Here is a 26,747-nt window from a genome sequence, read left to right on the forward strand (position 1 = left end):
GCTTGGTCATTCTGCTTCACGCTGGTATTTCTTGGTTGTTGTTTTTTTTTTTTTTTTTTTTTTTTAAAAAAAAGGGTTGTTACGAGATCGCTTCTCATAATGGGGTAGGTCGGAATCGTCAGATTAGTGTTTCATGTTACTAGATCATTGTTTAGTGCTTCTCTAAATAGGGTAACAAGGTCATTGTTTCTCAAGTTCGGGTGGCTAGGTCATGGTTTTTCTTGTTGGGGTAAGTAAGCCATTGTTTCTCTTGCTGGGGTTTGTAGGTCATTGTTTCTCTAGACAAGGTAATTAGGTCATTGTTTGTCTAGATGAGGTTGCAAGGTCATTGTCTAGATGGAGTAACTAGGTCATTGTTCGTCTAGATAGGGTAGCTAGGTCATTGATTATCTATATGTGGTAGCTGGGTCATTGTATCTCTAGTTTTGGGTAAGCTAGGTCATTGTTTCTCTCTATGGGGTAGCTAGGTCATTGTTTCTCTAGTTTTGGGTAAGCTAGGTCATTGTTTCTCTAAATGGTGTAGCTAGGTCATTGTTTCTCTAGTTTTGGGTAGCTAGGTCCTTGTTTCTTAAGACAGTGGAAAGAGATAGGCTTGAAATACATTAGTATAGCGTACAACTTGACGATGCTTTCAAAGTGGAGATGATTGAGAAACACTGGCCTAGATTAGACACCAGACACGACAAAAACCCATAGACTCTGCCAACGTTTTTGGTTATATGTGGATGTTGTTCAGATATACTGCTCATATTTTTTGAACACCATTAAAAACAACATATTAAGATAGGTAAACCTGACGGTTTTTTCAGCTGAGACCCAGATATTTGGACTTAGTAAACGTAAGGGGAGGGGCAAAACTAGTCAAGGGGAGCTAACCGTCGCACAAGGTTATTGACATTACCTTAGTCATTTTTTCTTTGCCTTCGAGAAACTAAAGCAATATTTAAAATTTCATAGATTGATTGTTTTTCTCTTAATAACTAATAAAATTTAGATTAAAAAAAAACAATGGAACATTTTTTGTCCCGCTCGATTCTCCCCATTTCCCACCGAGAAAGAATCCTGGTGAAGTGAATATACAGAGCTTCTGCAAGGGTACCATATGCATTGATCTACATCCAAAATGGCGATGAGCAAAATGTGTTTAAACGTTTATGATGTAAAACTCTTGCATTAGGAAACGCGATAGTCCTTTCAAAACTGATGCTGGATCTAGATCTATGCCTAGTTCTCTAGCCAAATTTATTTTTCATTTTTTTTTACTTTGATCAATCATAACGGTCAAACTAGAGTTTTCCTAGTGCGGCCAACGAGCTAGTAATTATTTGCTTAGCGATATATACCAACTGTTAAATTTATAGGAAAATCGTTAGAGCCGTTTTTGAGAACCGTGTCCACCCAGAAGGTTTTAAACAAGACTAGTCTATTACTTATGCAAAAAACATAGAACTTATAACCAGTAATGATAAGACTACTTCTAATTTATCTAAATTAATTCAATTATGTTTCCGGAAAAAATATTAAACAATTTAGTAATGGCGCAACACATATCAATAAACAGCATTGACGATAATTACTTGAAGTCCTTAAATTTGACTTGAATCTATTACTTGTGCTAAAGCATTATGTTTGAAATCATTACCATATATGATAAAATTTGTTCTGATTAATGCAAAATAGTATAATTATGTTTCAGACATAGTATTTGTTGATTGCAAATTGCATTCAATTGAACCTTTTTTTTTTGGTCAAAATTAGCCCGGCCTTTTTCTCTAAATTATATGCGTCGAAATTATGCATTTGCAATAATATCGATCTGTTAAAAAACATGATAACCTGAAATAATTGAAACATGCAATTCAATACTCTGACACGCATTTTTTTTTGTCATTGAAAACGTGTGTTATTGTAAAATAAAATTGTTTCTAGTTGATTGTGTAAAATAGTGAAATCTTTTTATTAGCCTCCTGTTTCCCCCCCCCCCTTTTTTTTTCACTAGGCGTTGCATCAGTATAAAAAGTCCATTTGCAGCAACAGTCTTCAAACTGAGGACATTTGTCATTGTTTAAAAGCAATTAGAGTGAGACTAATAGCGTAATCATTAGTGTGTTTTTAAAGGACAATTTTTGTTTCATTTTGTGTGCATTTCTCATTTCGTTTTTTTTAGTACCACGCCAGTGATTGATTGGGTTTTTTTCCCAGTTGAGGATTTAATTCTTGGCATCGTTCTCAAGGTCATTGTTAACTGTTGAATTACCTTATGGTACATATTAACTGTTGAATTACCTTATGGTACAAATTAACTGTTGAATTACCTTATGGTACATATTAACTGTTAAATTACCTTATGGTACATATTAACTGTTGAATTACCTTATGGTACATATTAACTGTTAAATTACCTTATGGTACATATTACTATATGTTTTGTTTTGAATGTTTTCCAAATTTGCATCAAGGATAGAAAGTTTCCAGATATATCTGAATGATAAAAGTGAAAGTGTATTCCTCTAGGTTCGAGTCTAGATACACTTCATGACCCGAATGTTTTTACTCATAGCTAAAGACTTGTTAAAGTTGTCCAGATAAAGTTCTAAGACTTACTGAGCTGTAAATATACCGAGAACAAAAAGATCATTTTCAAAATTGGCGAAGATACGAACACATCGTAATACTCGTTAGAAAAACACTAAAAGTAACTAAGGATTTATCGGGCAGATCACTTACAGGTCATCTGTTTCTTTGGTCGAGGGTTAATGAGTGGTCAGCACACCGCCTTTTCTTTCCCTAACTAATGTCAGGTACCCATTAGAGTCTGGTGGACCCAGGGGGCGTCCTCAAAATCCCGAAATTCAAATTCCAGGTCTCACAGAGATTCGAACCGGAGACTTGTGGCCAACACGACCCCACTAGTTACATATAAATCATAAAAAATTAAACCGATACATTTGTTAAACTGCTTGTTAACCATACTAGTGAGTGACTGTCAAAATTGTTTGTCGGATTCATCAGGACAGTTCGAAGCGTCTACCATGCGGTCAGCCAGAAGGCCTTTTTTTAATTTGCTCAATTTTAATGTTTTAGGTATGCCAGCCTAAGGACATCTTCTAATTTATTCGTCATCAACTTGACAGTTGCAGACATGTTTATGTCTTCCATTGACTTTCCCATCCTGAGTGCCATGAGCTTCAACGGATGCTGGATGTTAGGGCTCACAGGTAAGTTATTGGAAGACATTGGTTCAAAACTAGATTTTGTCAAGTATTCTTATAGAATTCAGGGAGCTATAAGTTTTGTTTGTTTTACATGTTTCTGATGTTCTTTCAGAGAGGAAAATTGTTACAATTCCGAGACCATTGAAGCGACAGTCCAGAGCGCATTCCATACGTCTAGGCAATCATCCTCAACAGTCAGCCATCTTATTTTAATTTTTTTTTTTTAATTTTTTTAATTTTTTGTTTCTTGAAGCACAGCATTGTTTGATTTTTTATCCTTTTAACAAATCTCATTGTTTCATTGTATGTTGATCACTCTAATTAGTACATATATATACATAGTACATATATTAGTACATATATATTTTGACACGTACTTGGTTTAAACGTATTTCTTCAATTACGCTCAATGCAGCCAATAAGCTAGTAGGGATCTCCTCTGAAGTCACTTATCTCCATTCTAGTTTTCAAGTACAAGTTAGAGATACAATTATTTAGGTTTCTTTTTGAACCCGTCAAAAGTTGACGCTCATAATCCTGGGAGAGTTGGAGGGAAAAAGAGTTGGAAACAACTTTCTTAAAGTATGAAATTTAAACCGAATATTCAATAAAAGAAAAAAAAAGGTCACATTCTTGTTAGGAAATGTGTGAGCTGGGTTGTAATGGCTGAGAAATTCTGATGTAACCTTCAGTAGTATTGATGGAGATGAATAAAAGGAGTGTACGACGGATGAAATGGTAGCTAAAGGCGGAGACTAGAGACGCAATTTGATTTATTGAAGTTAAAGCTTTTTGTTTAATTTGCTTGGTTTTTTTTTTAATTATATATCTACCTGAAATTGTCGTGTGTTTGCGATCTGGACTGTCGTTCAATGGTTTCGCTTGTCCAGGCTTCAAAGCCTACCCATAGCACTGGCGGATCCATTGGGGGGGGGGCGCTAGGGGCAATACTTTTTCTTTTTGAATTATAGTTAAGAAATAAGAAAATAAAAAAAAATATCTGTCATTAATAATATGTTTTATATATGCTACTAGGCTGGCATATTACCCGCAGCCTGTGAGTCTAAGTTTGTGTTTACTAATGTAGTGGATTGGATTTAGATGTATGTTAAACTTAGCTAATGATCCTTTCACGTTATTTCTCTTTCGCTACGAAAATAAAATTAGTTTTGCGAAAAATGGGTTTACCCGAAGTCAATACATTCTTATCTATTAAAAACGAAAAGAGCGATAGCTTTGTTAAATGAATGGGATTATAAAGTGAACAATTAAACGAAATTATATTTAGTACGCGATTCATGAATGAATATAGATCTAGGCCTATCTCAACTCGGCTTCGCAGCTTTCGTAGGTCAATGTAGCTTTAGAAAACCACATTTGAATGTTTATTTGATCAAAATATGAAATGAATGGACTTTAATTAATATGTTTATGTGTTAAAGTATAAAACTATATGTGCGAAGAGAAGTTTTATCATCTTAGAGTTGAATTAGAGTTTTAGATCTAGGGATGGGATTATAAAGTAAACAATTAAACGAATTAATATTTAGTACGCGATTCATAAAGGAATTGTCTAATGAAAGAATGTTCGCCAGGAAATCTGTAGTCACAGATATAAGGAACTAATTTATGTAAAAAATGCTTTTGAAACACAAAATTGAAGGTTAATTTTATTATATAATGAAATCAAAGGATCTTCTTTTGTATTTTCATGTGTCAAAGTAAAAAACTATCTGCGCAAAGTGTATTTCTTAAAATTAGATCTAGGTCTAAATCCTTTCTATCTTTTCTCATGTCAACATTGTAGACATGGCCTAGATCCATAAAATACTATAGCTGTAATAGAGTCGGACAACTTTATTTCTTTTGAGGGTCTTAAGTTTGTTTTAGGGCTACAATACATACACTACGGTCTAAGTTAGTACCCAAGGAACATTCCTGCCTAGTTTTATCAAGATTGGTCAAGCGGTTTTGATGTCTATAAGTAACATACATACATACATACATACATACATACATACATACACCACACATTCTACTTTATAATATAGATAAACTAGACATATGTTACCCGCGACCCGCGGGTCTTTATTTGCGCATTACTGTCGATATAGTCACTGAGAGTGTTTTGTAAACAATTAAACGAAATAATAATGTAATAAGTAAAGCGAATGTGTCAGTGTAAAAATAGTGTGAATGAAGCTATCAAATCAAAATAGCTAATAGGCTTAAATCCATTTTTTTTCAAATTAAAACATTTGCTTGTAGGCCTACATATATTTGATTAAAATTTGAAATGAATAGACTAAATTTTGTATGTTCATGTGTATAAAGTATAAAGTAGATCTTGAGGTAGACATAGATCTAAGTTAAAAATTCTGTGCTGCGCATGCGTGAACTTTTTTTCATGAATGAATATAGGCCTATCTCAACACTGCTACGCAGCTTTAGCGAACAGCGAACGAATGTATTAAAAATACTTTAGAAAAACAAATTTGAATGTTAATTTAATTAAAATATGAAATGAATGGACAATAATTAGTATGTTTATGTGTTAAAGCATAAAACTATATTTATCATCTTAGAGTTCAATAAGAAATTTAGACCTAGGCCTAGGAATAGACTCAGTAGAGAGATGTGTTAATCACTGTTAATGTGTAACCATTTGGTAATATCTGATGAAAGGATGTTCGCCAGACATTACCCGCGGCCTGCGGGTCTAAGTTTGTGTTTACTAATATAGTGGATTGGATTTAGATGTATGTTAAACTTAACTAATGATTCTTTCAAGTTTTTTCTCTTTCGCTACGAAAATAAAATTAGATTTGCGAAAATGGGATTACCCGAGGCCGATACATTCATATCTATTAAAAACGAAAAGAGCGATAGCATTGTTAAATGAATGGGATTATAAAGTGAACAATTAAACGAAATAATTTTTAGTACGCGATTCATGAATGAATATAGATCTAGGCCTATCTCAACTCGGCTTCGCAGCTTTAGCAAACAGCGAACGAATGTATTAAAAATGCTTTAGAAAACCAAATTTGAATGTTAATTTGATTAAAATATGAAATGAATGGACAATAATTAATATGTTCATGTGTTAAAGTATAAAACTATCTGTGCAAAGAGAAGTTTTATCATCTTAGAGTTGAATTAGAGTTTTAGATCTAGGGATGGGATTATAAAGTAAACAATTAAACGAATTAATATTTAATACGCGATTCATTACGGAATTGTCTAATGAAAGAATGTTCGCCAGGAAATCTGTAGTCACAGATATAAGGAACTAATTTATGTAAAAAATGCTTTTGAAACACAAAATTGAAGGTTAATTTTATTATATAATGAAATCAAAGGATCTTCTTTTGTATTTTCATGTGTCAAAGTAAAAAACTATCTGCGCAAAGTGTATTTCTTAAAATTAGATCTAGGTCTAAATCCTTTCGATCTTTTCTCATGTCAACATTGTAGACATGGCCTAGATCCATAAAATACTATAGCTGTAATAGAGTCGGACAACTTTATTTCTTTTGAGGGTCTTAAGTTTGTTTTAGGGCTACAATACATACACTACGGTCTAAGTTAGTACCCAAGGAACATTCCTGCCTAGTTTTATCAAGATTGGTCAAGCGGTTTTGATGTCTATAAGTAACATACATACATACATACATACATACATACATACACCACACATTCTACTTTATAATATAGATAAACTAGACATATGTTACCCGCGACCCGCGGGTCTTTATTTGCGCATTACTGTCGATATAGTCACTGAGAGTGTTTTGTAAACAATTAAACGAAATAATAATGTAATAAGTAAAGCGAATGTGTCAGTGTAAAAATAGTGTGAATGAAGCTATCAAATCAAAATAGCTAATAGGCTTAAATCCATTTTTTTCAAATTAAAACATTTGCTTGTAGGCCTACATATATTTGATTAAAATTTGAAATGAATAGACTAAATTTTGTATGTTCATGTGTATAAAGTATAAAGTAGATCTTGAGGTAGACATAGATCTAAGTTAAAAATTCTGTGCTGCGCATGCGTGAACTTTTTTTCATGAATGAATATAGGCCTATCTCAACACTGCTACGCAGCTTTAGCGAACAGCGAACGAATGTATTAAAAATACTTTAGAAAAACAAATTTGAATGTTAATTTAATTAAAATATGAAATGAATGGACAATAATTAGTATGTTTATGTGTTAAAGCATAAAACTATATTTATCATCTTAGAGTTCAATAAGAAATTTAGACCTAGGCCTAGGAATAGACTCAGTAGAGAGATGTGTTAATCACTGTTAATGTGTAACCATTTGGTAATATCTGATGAAAGGATGTTCGCCAGACATTACCCGCGGCCTGCGGGTCTAAGTTTGTGTTTACTAATATAGTGGATTGGATTTAGATGTATGTTAAACTTAACTAATGATTCTTTCAAGTTTTTTCTCTTTCGCTACGAAAATAAAATTAGATTTGCGAAAATGGGATTACCCGAGGCCGATACATTCATATCTATTAAAAACGAAAAGAGCGATAGCATTGTTAAATGAATGGGATTATAAAGTGAACAATTAAACGAAATAATTTTTAGTACGCGATTCATGAATGAATATAGATCTAGGCCTATCTCAACTCGGCTTCGCAGCTTTAGCAAACAGCGAACGAATGTATTAAAAATGCTTTAGAAAACCAAATTTGAATGTTAATTTGATTAAAATATGAAATGAATGGACAATAATTAATATGTTAATGTGTTAAAGTATAAAACTATCTGTGCAAAGAGAAGTTTTATCATCTTAGAGTTGAATTACTGTTTTAGATCTAGGGATGGGATTATAAAGTAAACAATTAAACGAATTAATATTTAGTACGCGATTCATTACGGAATTGTCTAATGAAAGAATGTTCGTCAGGAAATCTGTAGTCACAGATATAAGGAACTAATTTATGTAAAAAATGCTTTTGAAAAACAAAATTGAAGGTTAATTTTATTATATAATGAAATCAATGGATCTTCTTTTGTATTTTCATGTGTCAAAGTAAAAAACTATCTGCGCAAAGTGTATTTCTTAAAATTAGATCTAGGTCTAAATCCTTTCGATCTTTTCTCATGTCAACATTGTAGACATGGCCTAGATCCATGAAATACTATAGCTGTAATAGAGTCGGACAACTTTATTTTTTTTGAGGGTCTTAAGTTTGTTTTAGGGCTACAATACATACACTACGGTCTAAATTGGTACCCAAGGAACATTCCTGCCTAGTTTTATCAAGATTGGTCAAGCGGTTTTGATGTCTATAAGTAACATACATACATACATACATACACCACACATTCTACTTTATAATATAGATTAAATTATTATATCGAGTCGCCCCACCCCTATTCTTTAATGCCAAATGCAATCATTAGCAGAAATTATAAAAAGGCGCGAGGATTAATCGTTTTCACTCTACCACCCCCTCCCATTTCAAGACAAAAACATGACGTTTTAAAACAGAATAGTCAAATATGGCGACAGAGTTTATGTAATTTCACATGAATTTATCATAATTATTTTAAGAAAGACTTTGCTTTGGAAAAGTTTGAATTCATACGAAATGTTTCAGTACAAGAGTCACGATTGAGATGAGTTCTAAACCCAGATATTCTTTTTCTAGTCGTCTTTTTCCAACTTTTACTCAATTTGTTATTTTTTCCAGTTAAATAAATTTGGGACTATAACTCACAATTTATGCTTGAATCCTAAAAATGTAAAAACATTTAGAGAAGTGTCTAATTAATCTTTTCTTTTTCTTCTCCCACTTCCGAATTGTTTTTGCTTAGAGCTTTGAATTATAGTTCTGTAACAAGTCAAAGCTACAAACATGCCTTTTGAACAAAATGTATCACTTACAAATAAGAATTTTTAAAAAATATTATTTACGAATAATTTTTTTTCGCAGCGATCCTCATTGCCTTAATCTAAATATGTGGGGTATCTTATCTTTTCAAGGAACAAATCGGTTGTATTTGCAATATATTAAGGGCCTATAAATTCATATTAGAATATTTTTCAAGTACAACATTATTCAAAAGGTTCTTTTTTAATAGGATGAGCTTTAGCGTTTCTGGGATTTTTGAAACATTATCTCAATGGAAACTAACAGGAAATGGCTTTGTTTCTAATATTAGTGTAATTATATAGTTCTGTTATTAATAGCCCATTCTAAAGAAAATCTGAGAAATGATTTTGGATTATTTCTAAACTTTGAAAACTAAAGATCATTACTTTTTTAAGACAGAAAAGATCGATTGGGGCGACTTCCCTTAGAGCTTGAAAAAAGAGTTACGTACATAAAAATCTCTCTATATATATAGGTCTGTGAATCGATCAATCGCGGATAAGAATTTCTTTCCGGTTTCCAGTCTAGATAATAATAATTAATAATAATTTTATTTATAAAGCGCTATTAACAAACAAAATGTAGATATAATATAAGTCTATGGGCCCTACACTCCACTTACTCAAAATATACACTTTTTAAAAACTAAAATATTAATGTAAAATATTTTTTTTAAAATGAGATGAAATATACAAATACTCTATTTCTTTATTCTAAAATATGGCATATATATGATTATTGTTCATAATTGTGTCTTTATTGTAGCTTTCGAAAAAGTGTAGTGAACTCCCACAAAATCATGCCCCGGGGCCCCCACATACTTAAATCTGGTCCTGTCAACAATTATTTTGCATCTGCTAAAGTAAACTTTAGATTAAATCCCAATAAGAATAGTTTAAAAACATTTATTTTAATCGTTATACATTTAGTGTTAATTTCTTTCAGAGTACATGTTTGTAAATACACACACACACACACACTCATATACACATGTATATGTGTATGCATGTGTGAGTGTGTGTGTGTGAAATGAGTCTATCGAAAGATGGTGGTCAAGAGCATGTGTGTGTGTGAAATGAGTTTGTCGAAAGATAATAGTGAAGAGTATGTGTGTGTGTTTGATATGAATCTGTAGAAAGATAATGGTGAAGAGTATGTGTGTGTGTGAAATAAGTCTGTCGAAAGATGGTGGTCAAGAGCATGTTGTGTGTGAAATGAGTCTGTCGAAAGATGGTGGTCAAGAGCATGTTGTGTGCGAAATTAGCTTGTCGAAAGATGGTGGTCAAGAGCATGTTGTGTGTGAAATGAGTGTGTCGAAAGATGGTGGTCAAGTACATGTATGTGAGTGAAATGAGTTTGTCGAAAGATGGTGGTCAAGAGCATGTGTGTGTGTGAAAGGAGTTTGTCGAAAGATGGTGGTCAAGTACATGTATGTGAGTGAAATGAGTCTGTCGAAAGATGGTGGTCAAGTACATGTATGTGAGTGAAATGAGTCTGTCGAAAGATGGTGGTCAAGTGTATGTATGTGAGTGAAATGAGTGTGTCGAAAGATGGTAGTCAAGTACATGTATGTGAGTGAAATGAGTGTGTCGAAAGATGGTGGTCAAGTGCATGTATGTGAGTGAAATGAGTGTGTCGAAAGATGGTAGTCAAGTACATGTATGTGAGTGAAATGAGTCTGTCGAAAGATGGTGGTCAAGTACATGTATGTGAGTGAAATGAGTGTGTCGAAAGATGGTAGTCAAGAGCATGTTGTGTGTGAAATGAGTGTGTCGAAAGATGGTGGTCAAGTACAAGTATGTGAGTGAAATGAGTCTGTCGAAAGATGGTGGTCAAGTGCATGTATGTGAGTGAAATGAGTGTGTCGAAAGATGGTGGTCAAGTACATGTATGTGAGTGAAATGAGTGTGTCGAAAGATGGTAGTCAAGAGCATGTTGTGTGTGAAATGAGTGTGTCGAAAGATGGTGGTCAAGTACATGTATGTGAGTGAAATGAGTCTGTCGAAAGATGGTGGTCAAGTACATGTATGTGAGTGAAATGAGTCTGTCGAAAGATGGTAGTCAAGTACATGTATGTGAGTGAAATGAGTCTGTCGAAAGATGGTGGTCAAGTACATGTATGTGAGTGAAATGAGTGTGTCGAAAGATGGTGGTCAAGAGCATGTTGTGTGTGAAATGAGTGTGTCGAAAGATGGTCTTCAAGTACATGTATGTGAGTGAAATGAGTGTGTCGAAAGATGGTGGTCAAGTACATGTGTGTGTGTGTGAAATGATGTGTCGAAAGATGGTAGTCAAGTACATGTATGTGAGTGAAATAAGTGTGTCGAAAGATGGTAGTCAAGTACATGTATGTGAGTGAAATGAGTGTGTCGAAAGATGGTAGTCAAGTACATGTATGTGAGTGAAATCAGTCTGTCAAAAGATGGTAGTCAAGTACATGTATGTGAGTGAAATGAGTTTGTCGAAAGATGGTAGTCAAGTGCATGTATGTGAGTGAAATGAGTGTGTCGAAAGATGGTGGTTAAGTGCATGTATGTGAGTGAAATGAGTCTGTCGAAAGATGGTGGTCAAGTACATGTGTGTGTGTGTGTGAAGTGAGTGTGTCGAAAGATGGTAGTCAAGTACATGTATGTGAGTGAAATGAGTGTGTCGAAAGATGGTAGTCAAGTACTGCTATGTGAGTGAAATGAGTGTGTCGAAAGATGGTAGTCAAGTACATGTATGTGAGTGAAATGAGTGTGTCGAAAGATGGTAGTCAAGTACATGTATGTGAGTGAAATGAGTGTTTCGAAAGATGGTAGTCAAGTACATGTATGTGAGTGAAATGTGTGTGTCGAAAGATGGTAGTCAAGTACATGTATGTGAGTGAAATCAGTGTGTCGAAAGATGGTGGTCAAGTTCATGTATGTGAGTGAAATGAGTGTGTCGAAAGATGGTGGTCAAGTACATGTGTGTGTGTGTGTGAAATGAGTGTGTCGAAAGATGGTAGTCAAGTACATGTATGTGAGTGAAATGAGTGTGTCGAAAGATGGTGGTCAAGTACATGTATGTGAGTGAAATGAGTGTGTCGAAAGATGGTGGTCAAGAGCATGTTGTGTGTGAAATGAGTGTGTCGAAAGATGGTGGTCAAGTACATGTATGTGAGTGAAATGAGTCTGTCGAAAGATGGTGGTCAAGTTCATGTATGTGAGTGAAATGAGTGTGTCGAAAGATGGTGGTCAAGTACATGTGTGTGTGTGTGAAATGAGTGTGTCGAAAGATGGTAGTCAAGTACATGTATGTGAGTGAAATGAGTGTGTCGAAAGATGGTAGTCAAGTACATGTATGTGAGTGAAATGAGTGTGTCGAAAGATGGTGGTCAAGTACATGTAAGTGAGTGAAATTAGTGTATCGAAAGATGGTGGTCAAGTACATGTGTGTGTGTATGAAATGAGTCTGTCGACACATGGTGGTCAAGTGCATGTGTATGTGCGTGACAGTCCATTTAAATGTGTTTAAAACAGTGACAGATTTTCAATCATTGTCTGCAGTCTGCGGACATGTGCACTCACGGTCCATGCTCTAGTAATCAATTCGACATCGCGCACTGATTCTCGAGATGTCTGCACTCCAACGACCGCTTCGAAATTGTCAAACCTTGCCAACCAACCGTAACTAAAATTAAGGGTCTCCTTCAAAGAACTCTCTTCTCTTCCCAGTTGTGATCCTCCATCCAAATCCTATACACAATAAACTACTACTGTAACAACTAATTAATGCCAGATTAATTCCATAGCTAGGATTAATTCAATTTTTTTTTCTTTTATCCGGAATAGCACAGGCTTAGATACACTGATTAATTCAAGCTAATTTAGTAATGGCAGTCTATTTTTAGAACTCTGACAATATTTCAACAGTGTTTCCTTTTTGTTCCAAGTTTTTGTGTCCCTGCACTCAACACTTTAGAATTGTATTCGTATAAATGCTTTATTTATTGTCATTCCGAATAGTAAATAAATAGGAAAAAAACAGCTTTATTAATTAATTATCCTCTCTGATAGTTTCACATTGTTGTACTGCGTGTCTAATACAAGCCAGTATTTTCAGACGTCTAGTGACACAATACCTAAGTCTAGCATAAGGATTCGTAAAATGGTGATAAATCAAAAGGAATCCACTTTATAAAATAGAATACTTTAATATCACAAATTTACATCACAAAACACTTAAATACATATTATTTACTCCAAGTATAGAAACACAATATTAATTAATTTGAATGCTAACTCCAAAGAAAAAGAATGCACATGAAGCGAAATAAATAAAAGACATTATTGTCTATCTTTTTATTTTAATCCTAAGAATGTATTTCACCAATTTCCTGGACAGGAAAAAAAAAAACAGAAATCGATCCTGCAGAATCTTTATTTTTAGCCTCTTTGAGCTATCTTCAGCCTTGCAAATAAATGTTCAGTAAAACAACGAATGTTGTCCTTGTTAACATTAATATTTTATTACCAGATAACTGAAGTTTACCTTTCGTTAGACCACTTATAGTTTTGTTGTATAGAAATATAGTGCTTGCAAGTATCATCATCATCATTCCTTTCAAATATTAACAATGTTAATTAACTTGATGTACTTCAATCGTGTAGATAGACAAAGTTAAAAGTATGCGAGTAGATATATATAAGTTCAGTCTCTCTCTCTCTCTCTCTCTCTCTCCTTCTCTCTCTCCCTCTCTCTCTCCCTCTCTCCCTCTCACTCTCTCTCTCCTTCGTTGGTGTAATTCGTTAAGATACAAAACAAATATTTTGACATCTGAATAAAAAAGTTCGTTTTTACTTCTGGGTTTGGGTGGGGGTCTCCATTTTCAGCCTACAAAACTTGTTAGCTTTCACTAAACACTTGGAACACTGGGCTATCATTTTCCTGGAGAAACAATTTCATGCGAAAGTTTTAATGTCATCTTCCTATGCTTTCCGCAGCGCCGACAACAGCAACGAAATGTCTGCCTCCACATGTCGGTGTTGTTTGTTTGTTTAAAATGAAACCTGATTGCCGCTGTACGGAAAACTCTGGCGTATTAATACAGTCAAGAGTGGCATGTGTAACGTAGGGTTGCGTTGACATTGACACATTTGTGGGAGCCTGAAAGTAGAGCCGCTATTGTATTCGTGTTGTCTGTCGTACCCAGAAAACAAAAAAAAAGTGATATTGAATATTATCTTTAGCAGGTGTTTTCATCGTGTTTGAAAAACAAACAACGTAACAGTTATTTCTAGTGTTTCAAAGAGAGAGCCCTTTAAACAAATATTTAACAATTTTTACGTAGAGACACATTTGATACACTATTTTTGAAATGAATAACAAAACAGATGGAAGCTGTTCTTGCAATACTATACAGTGTAGGTGTAAAATGTAGGCGTATTGGACATTTTCATACATGACGGAAACACTTGAAATGACTGACTATTTGATGTATCCGGTGTAGAAACTAAAGCCAGTGTTGATAAGTTATTTTGTTCAAGATATCTGATCATGGTTTTGCACTTTATAGCTCGGCTGAATCAAATAGACTCTTTCGCCTGTAGCACAAGTCAATTTTAGATATAGAAGTTTGTGGTCTTTCACTTCATGACTTACAACGTATTTAAACACAATGGGTAACTAAATAGCTGTAAAAAGAAGATTTGAAACGAAGATCAACATCGAGCTAATGTTGATATTATGACTCTGTATAGTGAGTGTTACATTTAGCGTTCTCTTGAGATTGTTGAGCTTATTGTGAAAATATCCACTATTGCTACGGCCGACCTAAACCGTGATCGTAGCAGCTGCAACAGAGTTTGTATAACTCTAACTCCCCTGCTGTCTCCTGGTTGACCTTGTTAACTTGTGTGTACGCAGAATTCTGTATCAGCCGAAGGTAACCTCGTGTACACACAAGACTGGAAGCTATTGTGTCTTTGTTGAAGCCTACAGTAGACAAACTCCCTTTCGATTGGCTGAATCAACGGAGCACGTGAGACTTACAAAGCGACACGGTCAGGAACTTCGATCACAACTTCCGTTTCCTAAATTAGACTCAACTTGACATCATCCAATGAAAACTCCATGTTCCAACGAATACATCCAGAGTGATTGAACTTTAGTACGTGGGAGTGATTGAACTTTAGTACGTGGGAGTGATTGAACTTTAGTACGTGGGAAGTCTTTAAATAGCAAATGTTTTCACTGACGCATAAAAGATAGGAATATTTGAATGACACAAATTAGAAAAGTCAAATACTAATATATACTAAGATTCTACCTGTCAATTATCTATGTTTTATAATAATAGCTTTTACACAGGCAGGTACGAGTGAAATAGACATATTTCAAAGGATCTCTAAAGTAGCTTTGTAAAATGTAGAACAGGACAAATAATCTTATTCCTCTTCTTTAAAGGGAAGACTAGGATTTAATTTCGGGATCTATGGGCGCCTCTGAGTCCACCCAACTCTAATGGGTACCTGTCATTAGTTGGGGAAAAGTAAAGGCGGTTGGTCGTTGTGCTGTCCACATGACATCCTCGTTAACCCTGGGCCACAGAAACATATGACATTTTCATCATCTGCCCTATAGATCGCAAGATCTGAAAGAGGAACTTTACTTTTTTACTTACCCTTCTATAAAGTTAGTCACATCACGGCCTAAAGGCAAATGATAACAAACAATTCAAAGAACAAGACACGGAGTTGAGATGGGACTTAACTCCTATTACCAAGCAACGGAACAAATATAGTCTTTCGTCAGATATTTATGCTGTGAAAAATAATCCAAGAACCCTAGCCATGGTCAGCTACTATTTGTCTTAAATCAGTGATGTGCAAACTTTTCGAATAATTGGTTGTAAAACTAAACGAAAACAATTTTGCGGGCTATAATTATTTTATTAAGTAAATCCAGAAATTTAGTATCAGATTTTATGATTTTCCTATTTAACCTTAGGCAATGTTAGAAGCTACAATTGTTTGGATGATAGCTCCTCCTAACTTTGATTCAACTTCGGACGTAGTTATCATTCAAAGTTTACTAAGTAGTTCATCCGTCAATCTAGTTCTGACATCGCTTGTTCAAAGCTGCTCACAAAGAGAGTACGATATAAACATTGCACATAATATTTGATCATGTGATATCATATTTAAAAAACTTTCGACAATTCCTGTCGACATCTACTTCATAACATTTAGAAATCCTTGAGATAATAATTAGAAAACCATTCAATTATTTAAATTTGCAAGTCTGGTTTCACTACTTCTGAATACACATTCAAAGACATACTGAAGTCATATTCATCTTTTTTTTTGTTTAAATAGCACTGAAATCTTGACATCTCCTTTCCGACTCACCAGACACAAGTATCAAACTTTTGCTGGTAGTTTCTATTGAAAATCCCAATAACAATCAATTAGAGTATTTTCACTCTTATGTCTTGTCTACATCAATCATAATAATGCATATTAGGAAAAAAAGGGAAGTTCTCCTTTCAGACCTGGAGCAGATGATGTAAAGGTCATCTGTTTCTGTGACTTACGATTAACGAATGTGTCATGTGGCCAGCACAACGACCAATCGCCTTTCCTTTTTCCCAACTAATGCCAGGTACCTATTAGAGCTGGGTGGACTCAGAGGCGCCTTAAGATCCCGACATTGAAAATCCCAGTCTTCATCAGGATTTGAACCCGGGACTCCCGGTTTGGAAACCAAGCGCTTTACCAATCATCCACGACACCTCCAAAAATGCGAACTATTGAACTAGAAATCTTCAAATTCTTTGACAAATGCATAAAAAAGTAGATCCTTTTGTTAATCCCTTTAAGTATCGAATGAATGCAGTAAAAGTTCGTTCGCCAGTAGTACTTCAACAAAATCTCCTGTCAGACCTTGCAATCTATGGAACAGATGATGTAAAAGTCACCTGTTTCTGTGTGGCCCACGTTTAACGAAGGTGTTATGTGTCCCTCACAATGACCAGCCACCTTTAATTTTCCCATACTAATCTCAGATCTCCATTAGAGTTGGCTGCACTCAGGGACGTCCTAAAAAGTACACCAAAATGTAGTTTCGTGTAATCATGAACTAATGGAACAATTTGAGCGAATCACAGAAATGAAAATTCGCAATATTACTCTAATGGTTCATTTGGTATTAATAACTTGAATTCTTAAATGGTGAAAAAAATGTGATGTTTTTTATTATTACAACAAAATATGTGGCAGGCTGGATTAAACCTTTCTGGGGGGTCGTAATATGCCCGCGTTCCGTAGTTTGCCTAGCACTGTTTTATGTATAAATGACAACAGAAATTATGGTGCCTTATTTAGTTATTATGACAAGATAGATACCATTCAACGTTAAGTGTGTCTTTCTCCAGGTTGTCAAATCTACGGGGTCTCCTCTGCCATCTCAAGCCTGGTCAGTATCAACACATTGGCTATGATCTCATTCGACCGTTACATTGTGGTCGTTCATAGGCTGAGTCCGCTTCACAGACTGGCCAAGTCCACAACAGGTATCCAGCTCTATTTAGTTTTCTAGATCTTTCAAAGTTATAGACTATGTGCATGTTCTGAATTAAAATTGATCTTTTCAAAATTAATTAAAATTATGTGTATCAATTTTTTAGTCATGATAAATCTAGATAGGCCAGTGTCGGAACCATCAGAGATGTATTAGCTAGTAGAACCAAGTTACGAGAAGATTCATTGCAAACTGGCCTAGGAATAATTTGGGCTCTCGGGAGTAATTGAAAGATGGTCTTTTATTTTGTTACTTTTTAGAAGACGTTTAAGCATTGGACTGTTAAGTGGCATAGCAAACATTCACACAGGTAACCCTTTCTCCCCCTCCCAACCATTCCAGACTGGTCCAGACAAGTGATAGGATCAGAGCGTATTGAGAAGTGATAGGATCAGAGCGTATTGAGAAGTGATAGGATCAGAGCGTATTGAGAAGTGATAGGTGTCAAGCTGAATGTTGCTGGGTATAACTCTAGTGTGTAGTGGTGTGTTGAGATCTCTTCTTGCCTCGTAATTATCAAACCTTTGCTCTGGCCACTTCAGCCATCGCGTAGCATTACTGTGTACTAAGCCTATGACACACTTACATGTAAATATATAGAACGTAACTCCACAGATGCAGACGAGGAAAGTTTAATTACACAAAATAAATAGCAATAAATACTGGCTGCTCATGCCATGTAGACAAAGTAATCACATCAATGAAATATTAACAATATTAATCCAAAGAAATCTTTTAAGTTAACACTTGATCAAATTTGTCACAGTACACATTACAGACAGAGAAAATTATATTACAGCCACTCTCTGCTGGAGTTCTTCACTAACTGCCTAACATTGACCCTTATTTTAGAGTCCCTAAAACTTATTCTCGTGCTTTCAGCACGGAATATTAAAATAGGTGACTGAGTGTCACTTCATGTCACAGGGGTTCTAAAACTGGACTGTGACAATAGGATCAGAGCGTATTGAGAAGTGATAGGATCAGAGCGTATTGAGAAGTGATAGGATCACAGCGTATTGAGAAGTGATAGGATCAGAGCGTATTGAGAAGTGATAGCATCATAGCGTATTGAGAAGTGATAGGATCAGAGCGTATTGAGAAGTGATAGGATCAGAGCGTATTGAGAAAGTGATAGGATCAGAGCGTATTGAGAAAGCTAAAAGCATGAAATTGCGCTAAACAAAAACAATTGTTAAAAATATTTCTAATACGCACAGATTGGCTATTGTTTGTCTAGGTCAGTGTTTCTCAAACTGTGTTCCTCGGAACCCTAGTGCTCCGCGAGGCCTGAAAAGGTGTTCCACAAACTACTGGTAAAATAAAAAGGCCACTAAGTAAATTAAACTTTCTAAAAACTAGCTAAGTGTTCCGCTAAATACTCAGAATGTGTGAAGTGTTCCGTTAAGGAAAACATTTTTGGAAAACACTGGTCTAAATACACATTTAGCTACATAACTGATCCGAACTAATTGATACAGCATTGCTTAATATTAATTTTGTTGTTGATTTTTCAAAGAATTTTTATATCTTTTTTATATTTCCTGACATAGTCTTCTGTTTTAAACTTCACTGTGTTTCAAAATGGATTTATATTATCGAAATTGTATTTAAGTCACACTGATCATACTGTATGGTCACTACCAAGCTTACATCAACTCACTCTGTCTTGTAAAAGTTTGTACACGTTATATCTCCCACACCCAATCTCCCAAAGGAAAGAAATTGTAATTGTGTGAAGTGGTGGTATAAGCTGAATTAGTCCCCTTTATAGGTCGTCGCTTAAAAGTAAGTTTGAAACAAACAAAACATAACTATACAATCTTCTTTATCCACAAGCACCTCACTAGCAGAGAGGTTAGTATATCGGCTTGATGATGCTTAAGCCATGAGTTCGAATTCAGGCCGTTCTTTTTTTTTTAAATGCTTTTTAATAGCAATTAAAGGTATAAATTACCCAGAGATTCCTTTCTTTCTTACCCTCTTCCCTCCTTTGTCTACTGAGATGTGCTTTATGATCGTAATGTGGTGAGAAAGCTAAAAGCATGACATTGCGCTAAACAAAAACAATTGGTAAAAATATTTTTCATCGCACAGATTTATTAATTTTAGTCTTGATCTATTACAAATTACTTACATGACTGATTCAAACTAATGGATATAATTACACTTCGTATAAGCTTTGTTTTTGTTTTTTTAAAGTATTTTTATGTTTTTTTTTATTTAAATTTTAAATGAATTTAAGAAATTAGAAAACAAAACGAATGACTTTGAATCGAGGAGGGAAGACTTCCTGATTTCATTAGCATTGCCTCTTGGCTGACAGGACAACACTTGTAAGTCTGTGACAAAAAAATATTTAAATATAAATCAGTTGATCAGTCATATCACTAAGATGCTCTTACAATAGTACAGTAGTCTTTTCAAAGGCGTAGTATCCCACACTAACACACTAAAAAGTAAACTATCCTGAGATGATAATTGTAAACCATGGCAAGGCAAGAGCTATTCTATGTACATGTGCTCTAGCTCCAACTGGTAGAGCTTCAGAGGAAATAACTGCCTTACTATAACCTCGTAGGTCTTGTGTGTCGGCGAACTTGTATTTATGTGTGGGGATAGTTCCAGTAGAGGCGTGTAGGGGAGCTTTGATCCTTTGGGGTGGCGTGAGTACGACCAACTATTTTAAGAGTCTGGATGATTTTTCTATTATTTTTTGTGTCACGTAGCTATCTGGTAGTGTGACACTTTTGAGTTGGTATTTCGCTGCTAGGCAAAGTAGGGGGTCCGGGGTTAGTGCCCTTGGTTCGGATGATTTTTATTACTCGCTATAATTATTTTTGCAATTTTTCTATCTCCTGGTATTCTTACACTACGCTTTTTTTTAGGTCGCTTTTTTTTTTCAGTAATAAGCCTCAAATTATAGAATGTAGAATTCAGATTTCTATTTCCTTATACAGTGGAGTCCGCTTAATACGAACTGTCAAGAAACAGAGAGTGACTTCTGATTCAAAGAGTTCGAATGACACTTTAACAATGGAAATGTTAAGGAACTATGGATGTGGTACCAAGCTGATGCTCTTGTTAGTAAAGTATCTGTCGTCAGGGTAATTCTTTAATATCATTTCACAATGAGAGATGACAATACAAGAGACTCAATTGAAAAAAAAAAGCGTGTGGTATATGTCCTTAAAATGTCGCTAATTCATTGAATTTTGTCTCTGGAGACATTCAAACTAATAAATAGAAAAGTATGAGAAATACGATATATATAGAGAGAGGCAGAGAGAGAGAGAAAGAGAAAGAGAGAGAGAGAGGAGAGAGAAAGCTAGAGATAGAGAGCAAGAGAAAAAGTATAAACTTTATTAAAATAGGAAACATGTATTTCATTCAAATAAAACTTTTTTCCACTTTTATTGATAGTTTTGAGTATTATTGATCTATTGGGTTGAATTTATATCTATGTCGAACATGGAAAATTTTCCCTTCAAATTTTTTTTTTATTTTGCTACGAAAATAAAAGTGAAAATGGGTTTATAAAATATAAAATACAGTGAAAACGGGTTTACTTCATCTGTGAGACAACTGGAGATACAACTAGCTAACCTACTTAAACAAAATAATACTGTTATAAATAAAGTGAATGAAATATTTTTTATTTTTCTGCGAGATTGAGTCGCCTGTACAATTCGTAACATAAAATGGGGAAAAAAGTAAAGAGTTTCGGAATGGTTAAATATTTTAGAACAATTACTATAATTAAAGAAGCAAATGACATTGAGGCATAAATCTAGATTAATTTGTCCAGACCTCTGTGTCATCGTCGTTGATAAATAATTTCCATTCATGATGTTGAATTGGAAGATCTAGATGTTGCGATCAGAAACAAGGTTACAAAGTCAGTTTGTGTGGAGACACAAACTCAAAATCGCCCCCCAAAGTGGTCCACCCACCCTGGCAGGTAAAAAGGCAGGCTTCAATATTTTCAGAAGGAACATTAGAATGAAATTCTATCAAAGACACATGGTAGAGAAGAATGGAGTTAGAAGGTTGACGGATCCTGTGTAGTGCCCTACATGTCCACAGACCAAAGGATAGGTGAAAGTGAATGTGAAGTTAGATGTGAACCTGGCCTAACTAATGTCTTACAATGAATATATAATTGCTCTAATTGTTTTGTAAAGGGACAATCTCTTATTCCTAAGAAAAAAACATTTCCGTAAAAAAAAATTCCTTTAGTTTAGTGTTTTATCTGTATCGCTGCAGTTAAAGTGATAATATGAAAAACTACTTATTAATTGTTGTTCTAAATTATGTCCAACTTATATGCTAACTAAATAGATTTTTTCTCTTTAAAAAAAAAAGGAAACATTTTTTGTGTAAATGTAGTAGTTAGTATAAGAGAATTTATTGAACTAAGCAATACAAATAAAAAAAAACATTTTTGTAAAAAAAAACAAAAAACTACAGCCCTTTGCATAAATGTGTTACAAATATGGTATATTACCACCTCCCCTACTAAAGAGCCTTCAGTGTTTGTTACTATTGATAGTGAATAGTTGTAAAAGTGGTGTATTTTTTATGAAAAAACTGCTTGCATAAGTGATATAAAAAATTAGGTTTTTCGCTTTCAAAAAAAGTAGCCGTTGCATCAGAACTTTGAATGGTGTAAAATATTATGATGTCGCATTTTTACTATCTTTTCTAGTTTACGAGATCTAAACGGGACGGACGGACATACATTCCACACAAAACTAAAAGTGTCCTTTCCCCTTTTTGGGGCCGCTAATAATATTCAACCATTTCTATACATGCTAGTTGTGTGGGACTTGACTTTAAAAGAAAATAGAGCGGGAGATTTCGACATTTTAATTAGACAAAATAAAGTTGACCTTTAAAGGTCCAATTTCAATTCTGCTTCCTGTGGGAAATCTTTCTTTAGTTGAAAAATAATTTTTAATTTAATACTTTGACTTTTGCCTTGCTTGTATGAGAATAATTTAAAAAAAAAATTATACATATTTTTTAAATAAACTTTCGATTTATGATAACCATATTTATCTCTATCAATAAATCTCTAAATATATTCTAAATTCTTCTTATGCCAACATACCACCGGATGGATCATGGGCGTAGCCAGGATTTTTTTTTGGGAGGGGGGTTTAGGAAGGGAATTCATTCATGGAGGACCTCCATGAAAGTGTGGCGCCATATTGTACTAGGATGTCCTTGTTTGCTATTTACTCTTAATGGCCTCCATGACATCGCAACTCTTAGTGTGTATAATTCATGTTGTCGGAGAAATTGTCCCGCAAACCTCATGCATGTTACAACTTTACTAAGGGGTCGACTCCCAGTTCGGCATAGCATTTCCTTGATGTAGACCCGATCTCTATAGTGACTCCTAAAATCTGTCTTAGCCATCCTTGTTATAGCCAAATATAGACTTTTTCAATTTCGGCTGACGACTATTCACTGCACTTTTTTAATGGAGCCCAGCGCCTGGTAGAAATTGGTAACCTCTTTTGGCTACGCTCTTGGAATTCGGTGAATGTAGTTTGCTTTAGATCTTATATTTAACGTCAAAATCATCTGTTGGGAAGGGTTTTAAAATAAAAAATCTCTGAAGTTTCTTTTTAAAAAATAAAACATTCCCTTAGCTAAGCTCATAGAATTTGGTGACTGTAGTTTGCTTTATAATAATATTGAAGAGAGGGGTTTTCATCCTCAAAACTATCTTTATGGGGATTTTTAACTCAAAACCATCTGAATGGGTTTTAAACTTAAAGCCCTCTGGAGGATGAGGTTTCAACTCGAAACCCCCCTTGTCTACGCTCATAGAATTTTGAGTGTGTAATTTGCTTTTTTTTTTTGTATATTGAAGAGGTGGTTTTTAGATTCAAACCCAGCTGAAAGGGGGGGGGGGTTTAAAGTAAAAACCATCTTAAATTAAAAACTCTCTGGAGGAGGAGGGCTTAAACTCAAAACCCATTTTCATTGAATTTTGAGTGTGTAATTTGTTTTTTTTATATTGAAGAGGTGGTTTTTAGCTTCAAACCCCGCTGAAGGGGGGTTTTAAAGTCAAAACCATCTTAAGGGGTTTTACATTTAAAGCCCTCTGGAGAGGAGGGTTTAAACTCAAACCCTTCTTGGCTACACTCATAGAATTTTGAGTATGTAATTTGCTTTTTTTTTTGTATATTGAAGAGGTGGTTTTTAGCTTTAAACCCCGCTGGTAGGGGTTTTGAACACAAAACCCCTCTTGGCTTCGCTCATAGAATCTGGTGACTGCTGTATGCTTTAGTCTTATATTGCAGACGGGGTTTTATCGTAAAAAAAATTTCGGAGGGGGTTTTAAAATCAAAATCTTCCTTAGGTATGCTCTTGGAATTTGGGGATTGTCGTTTGCATTGTTTTTTGTTTGTTTTATTTTATGGAAGAGAGAGTATATCCGCAAACCCCCTGGTAGGGGTCTTTAAACTCAAAACCCCCCATTGACTGCGCTGGGGCAAGTGATGGTTTAATATTAAAATCTCTCCTAAAATAACAAAATCAAAGCAAAAAATCAGTCACTAAATTCCGACCTCCCCCCTCTCCCGCAGGGGGCGATTTCATTTCGGGAGGAACCCCTCCCACCAGGCTACGCCCATGGAATATATATATATATTAATAGCAAGCTATTTGGCGTATCCAGTGTACAGAATACGTAAATATTGATAAGCGAAGTATCTTAAAGTAAAAAAGTTCTCCTTTCATACCTTGTGGTCTATAGGGCAGATGGTGTAAAGGTCATCTGTTTCTGTGACCTACGGTTAACGAGGGTGTCATGTGGCCAGCACAACGATCAACCACCTTTTCTTTTCCCAAACTAATGTCAGATAGCCATTAGAACTGGATGGATTCAGAGGCGCCCGAGGATCCCGAACTTTAAAATCCCAGTCTTCACCAGAATTCGAACCTCGGTCCCCGGTTCGGAAGCTGAGCACTTTACCACTCAGCCACCGCGCCCATCGAAGTATTCTAATAAACCATGGGCGTAGCCAGGGGGGGGGGTTCTTGGGGTTCAAACCCCCCCCCCCCGAAATGAAATCCCCCCCCCCGCAGGGGGGGTAAAGGAATTAAGTGACTGATTTTTGCTTTCATTTTGTTTATTTTAGGTGAGATTTTAATACTAAATCATCACTTACCACAGCACAGCCGAGGCAGTTTTGAGTTAAAAACCCTCTACCAGGGGGTTTTGAGTTTAAATCCCCCTACCAGGGGGTTTTGAGATTTAAAAAACACCTATCAGGGGGTTTTGAGATACAAATCCCTCTACCAGGTGGCTTTGAGTTTAAAACCCCCTACAGGGGGTTTTGAATTTTAACCCCCCTACCAGAATTTTAACAGTTAAATCCACCTTTTCTATAAAACAAAACAAAAAAAATGCAAACAACAATCCCCAAATTCCATCACCACAGTTGAGGAAGATTTTGATTTTAAAACCCCATCCAAAATTTACGATAAACCCCATCTTCAATATAAAAAAAGCGAATTACACACTCAAAATTCTATGAGCGTAGCCAAAGGGGTTTTGAGTTTAAACCCCCCTCCCCTCCAGTTGGGAATTGAAGCTAAAAAGTACCTCGTCAATATAAAAAAAAAGCAAATTACACACTATAAAATCTATGAGCGTAGCCAAAGGGGTTTTGAGTTTAAATCCCCCTCCTCCAGATGGCTTTTTCTTTAAAGTTTAAAACTCTCCAGATGGTTTTGAGTTTAAAATTCCCCTACAGAGCGTTTAGAGTTGAAAACCTCTCTCTTCAATATTATTTTAAAGCAAACTACAGTCACCAAATTCTATGATCGTAGCTAAATGGGGTTTTGAATTAAAAACAAAACAAAAAAACTCCAGAGATGTCTTAGTTTAAAACCCCTCAACAGATGATTTGACGAAAAAACTTTCCTTTTCGATATAAAATCTAAAGCGAAATACAGGCATGCAATTCCAAGAGCGTAGTCAAGAAAGGTTACAAATTTCTACCAGTGGCTTGGGCTCCATTAATAAAGTGTGAATAGTCTTCTGCCAAATTTGAAAATCATTAAATGTGTCTCAACAAAGATGACTAAGACAGATTTTAGGAGTCAGTCATAGAGATCGGGTCTAAATCAAAGAAATCATATGCCGAACTGGGAGTCGAATCCTTTGTAAGGTTGTGACAGATCGTCGCATGAGGTTTTGCGGGACATGTTCTCACACAAAATGAATTACGCAAAATAAGAGTTGCGGAAACAGCTTGCCGGAAAATGCGCCGAACGGCGCGAGAGGGTCTAAGTCAGTAAGAACAGCACATTAGGTTTTTGAAATAAACTTTTTAACAGCAAGATAATGCACTGTAGATACCTCAGAATATGCATTTTGTTGGCTTTCAATACCAGAAATAGTGCTCGGCGGCGGGGCTTCGCCCCGCGCTGGGGGAGCGCTGCGAACTCCCCCAGACCCCTTGCTAGCAAGGGCGGGGAGTCTACAATAAACAATAAACGTCTTCCGAAAGGGTCAGAATGTAATAAAGATTAATTATGTACACACACACAAACACACACACACACACACACACATATATATATATATATATATATATATATATAAATATATATATATAATTTTTTTTCCGCGGGGGGGGGGGGGGTCAGGGGGGAATCCCCCCCAAAAACCCTCCCCGAAAAAAAATCCTGGCTACGCCCATGTAATAAACTATTAATATTTTGTGTCCGCTTTAAAGTAAGTTTCAAACAAACAATCCATAACTATACAGTCTTCTATAGTCATAAGCACCTAAATAGCTGAGTAGTTAGTACGTCGGCGTGAGCCATGAGTTCGAATTCAGGCTGTTACCATTTTTTAAAAACCAATTACGGTAAAATTCGGCCAGATATTCCTTTCTCTCTCCCCCTTATTTTCCCAACTGATCTAGATAAGTGTTAGGATATTAGCGTAGTGAGAAAGCTAATAGCATGAAATAGCGCTAAACAAAAAAAATGATAAAGATATTTCTAATGGCACAGATTTATAGTTTTGGTCTAGATCTATTAAAAATTCAATTAC

The 26,747-nt window shown here is 35.2% G+C and overlaps 1 protein-coding gene across 1 annotated transcript in view; it reads left to right on the forward strand.

The window, feature by feature from the left end:
• Positions 1 to 26,747, forward strand: part of LOC106068433 (rhodopsin, GQ-coupled-like) — a 70,477-nt gene that overhangs the window by 17,650 nt on the left and 26,080 nt on the right. Inside the window, exons 2-3 of the mRNA XM_056020140.1 lie at positions 3,085 to 3,218; positions 17,517 to 17,654. Of these exons, the coding sequence (XP_055876115.1) occupies positions 3,085 to 3,218; positions 17,517 to 17,654 (272 nt within the window). The remainder of the gene's footprint in view (positions 1 to 3,084; positions 3,219 to 17,516; positions 17,655 to 26,747) is intronic.

This window comes from Biomphalaria glabrata, chromosome 2 (genome assembly GCF_947242115.1).
Source record: "Biomphalaria glabrata chromosome 2, xgBioGlab47.1, whole genome shotgun sequence".
In the NCBI taxonomy this organism is placed as follows: domain Eukaryota; kingdom Metazoa; phylum Mollusca; class Gastropoda; family Planorbidae; genus Biomphalaria; species Biomphalaria glabrata.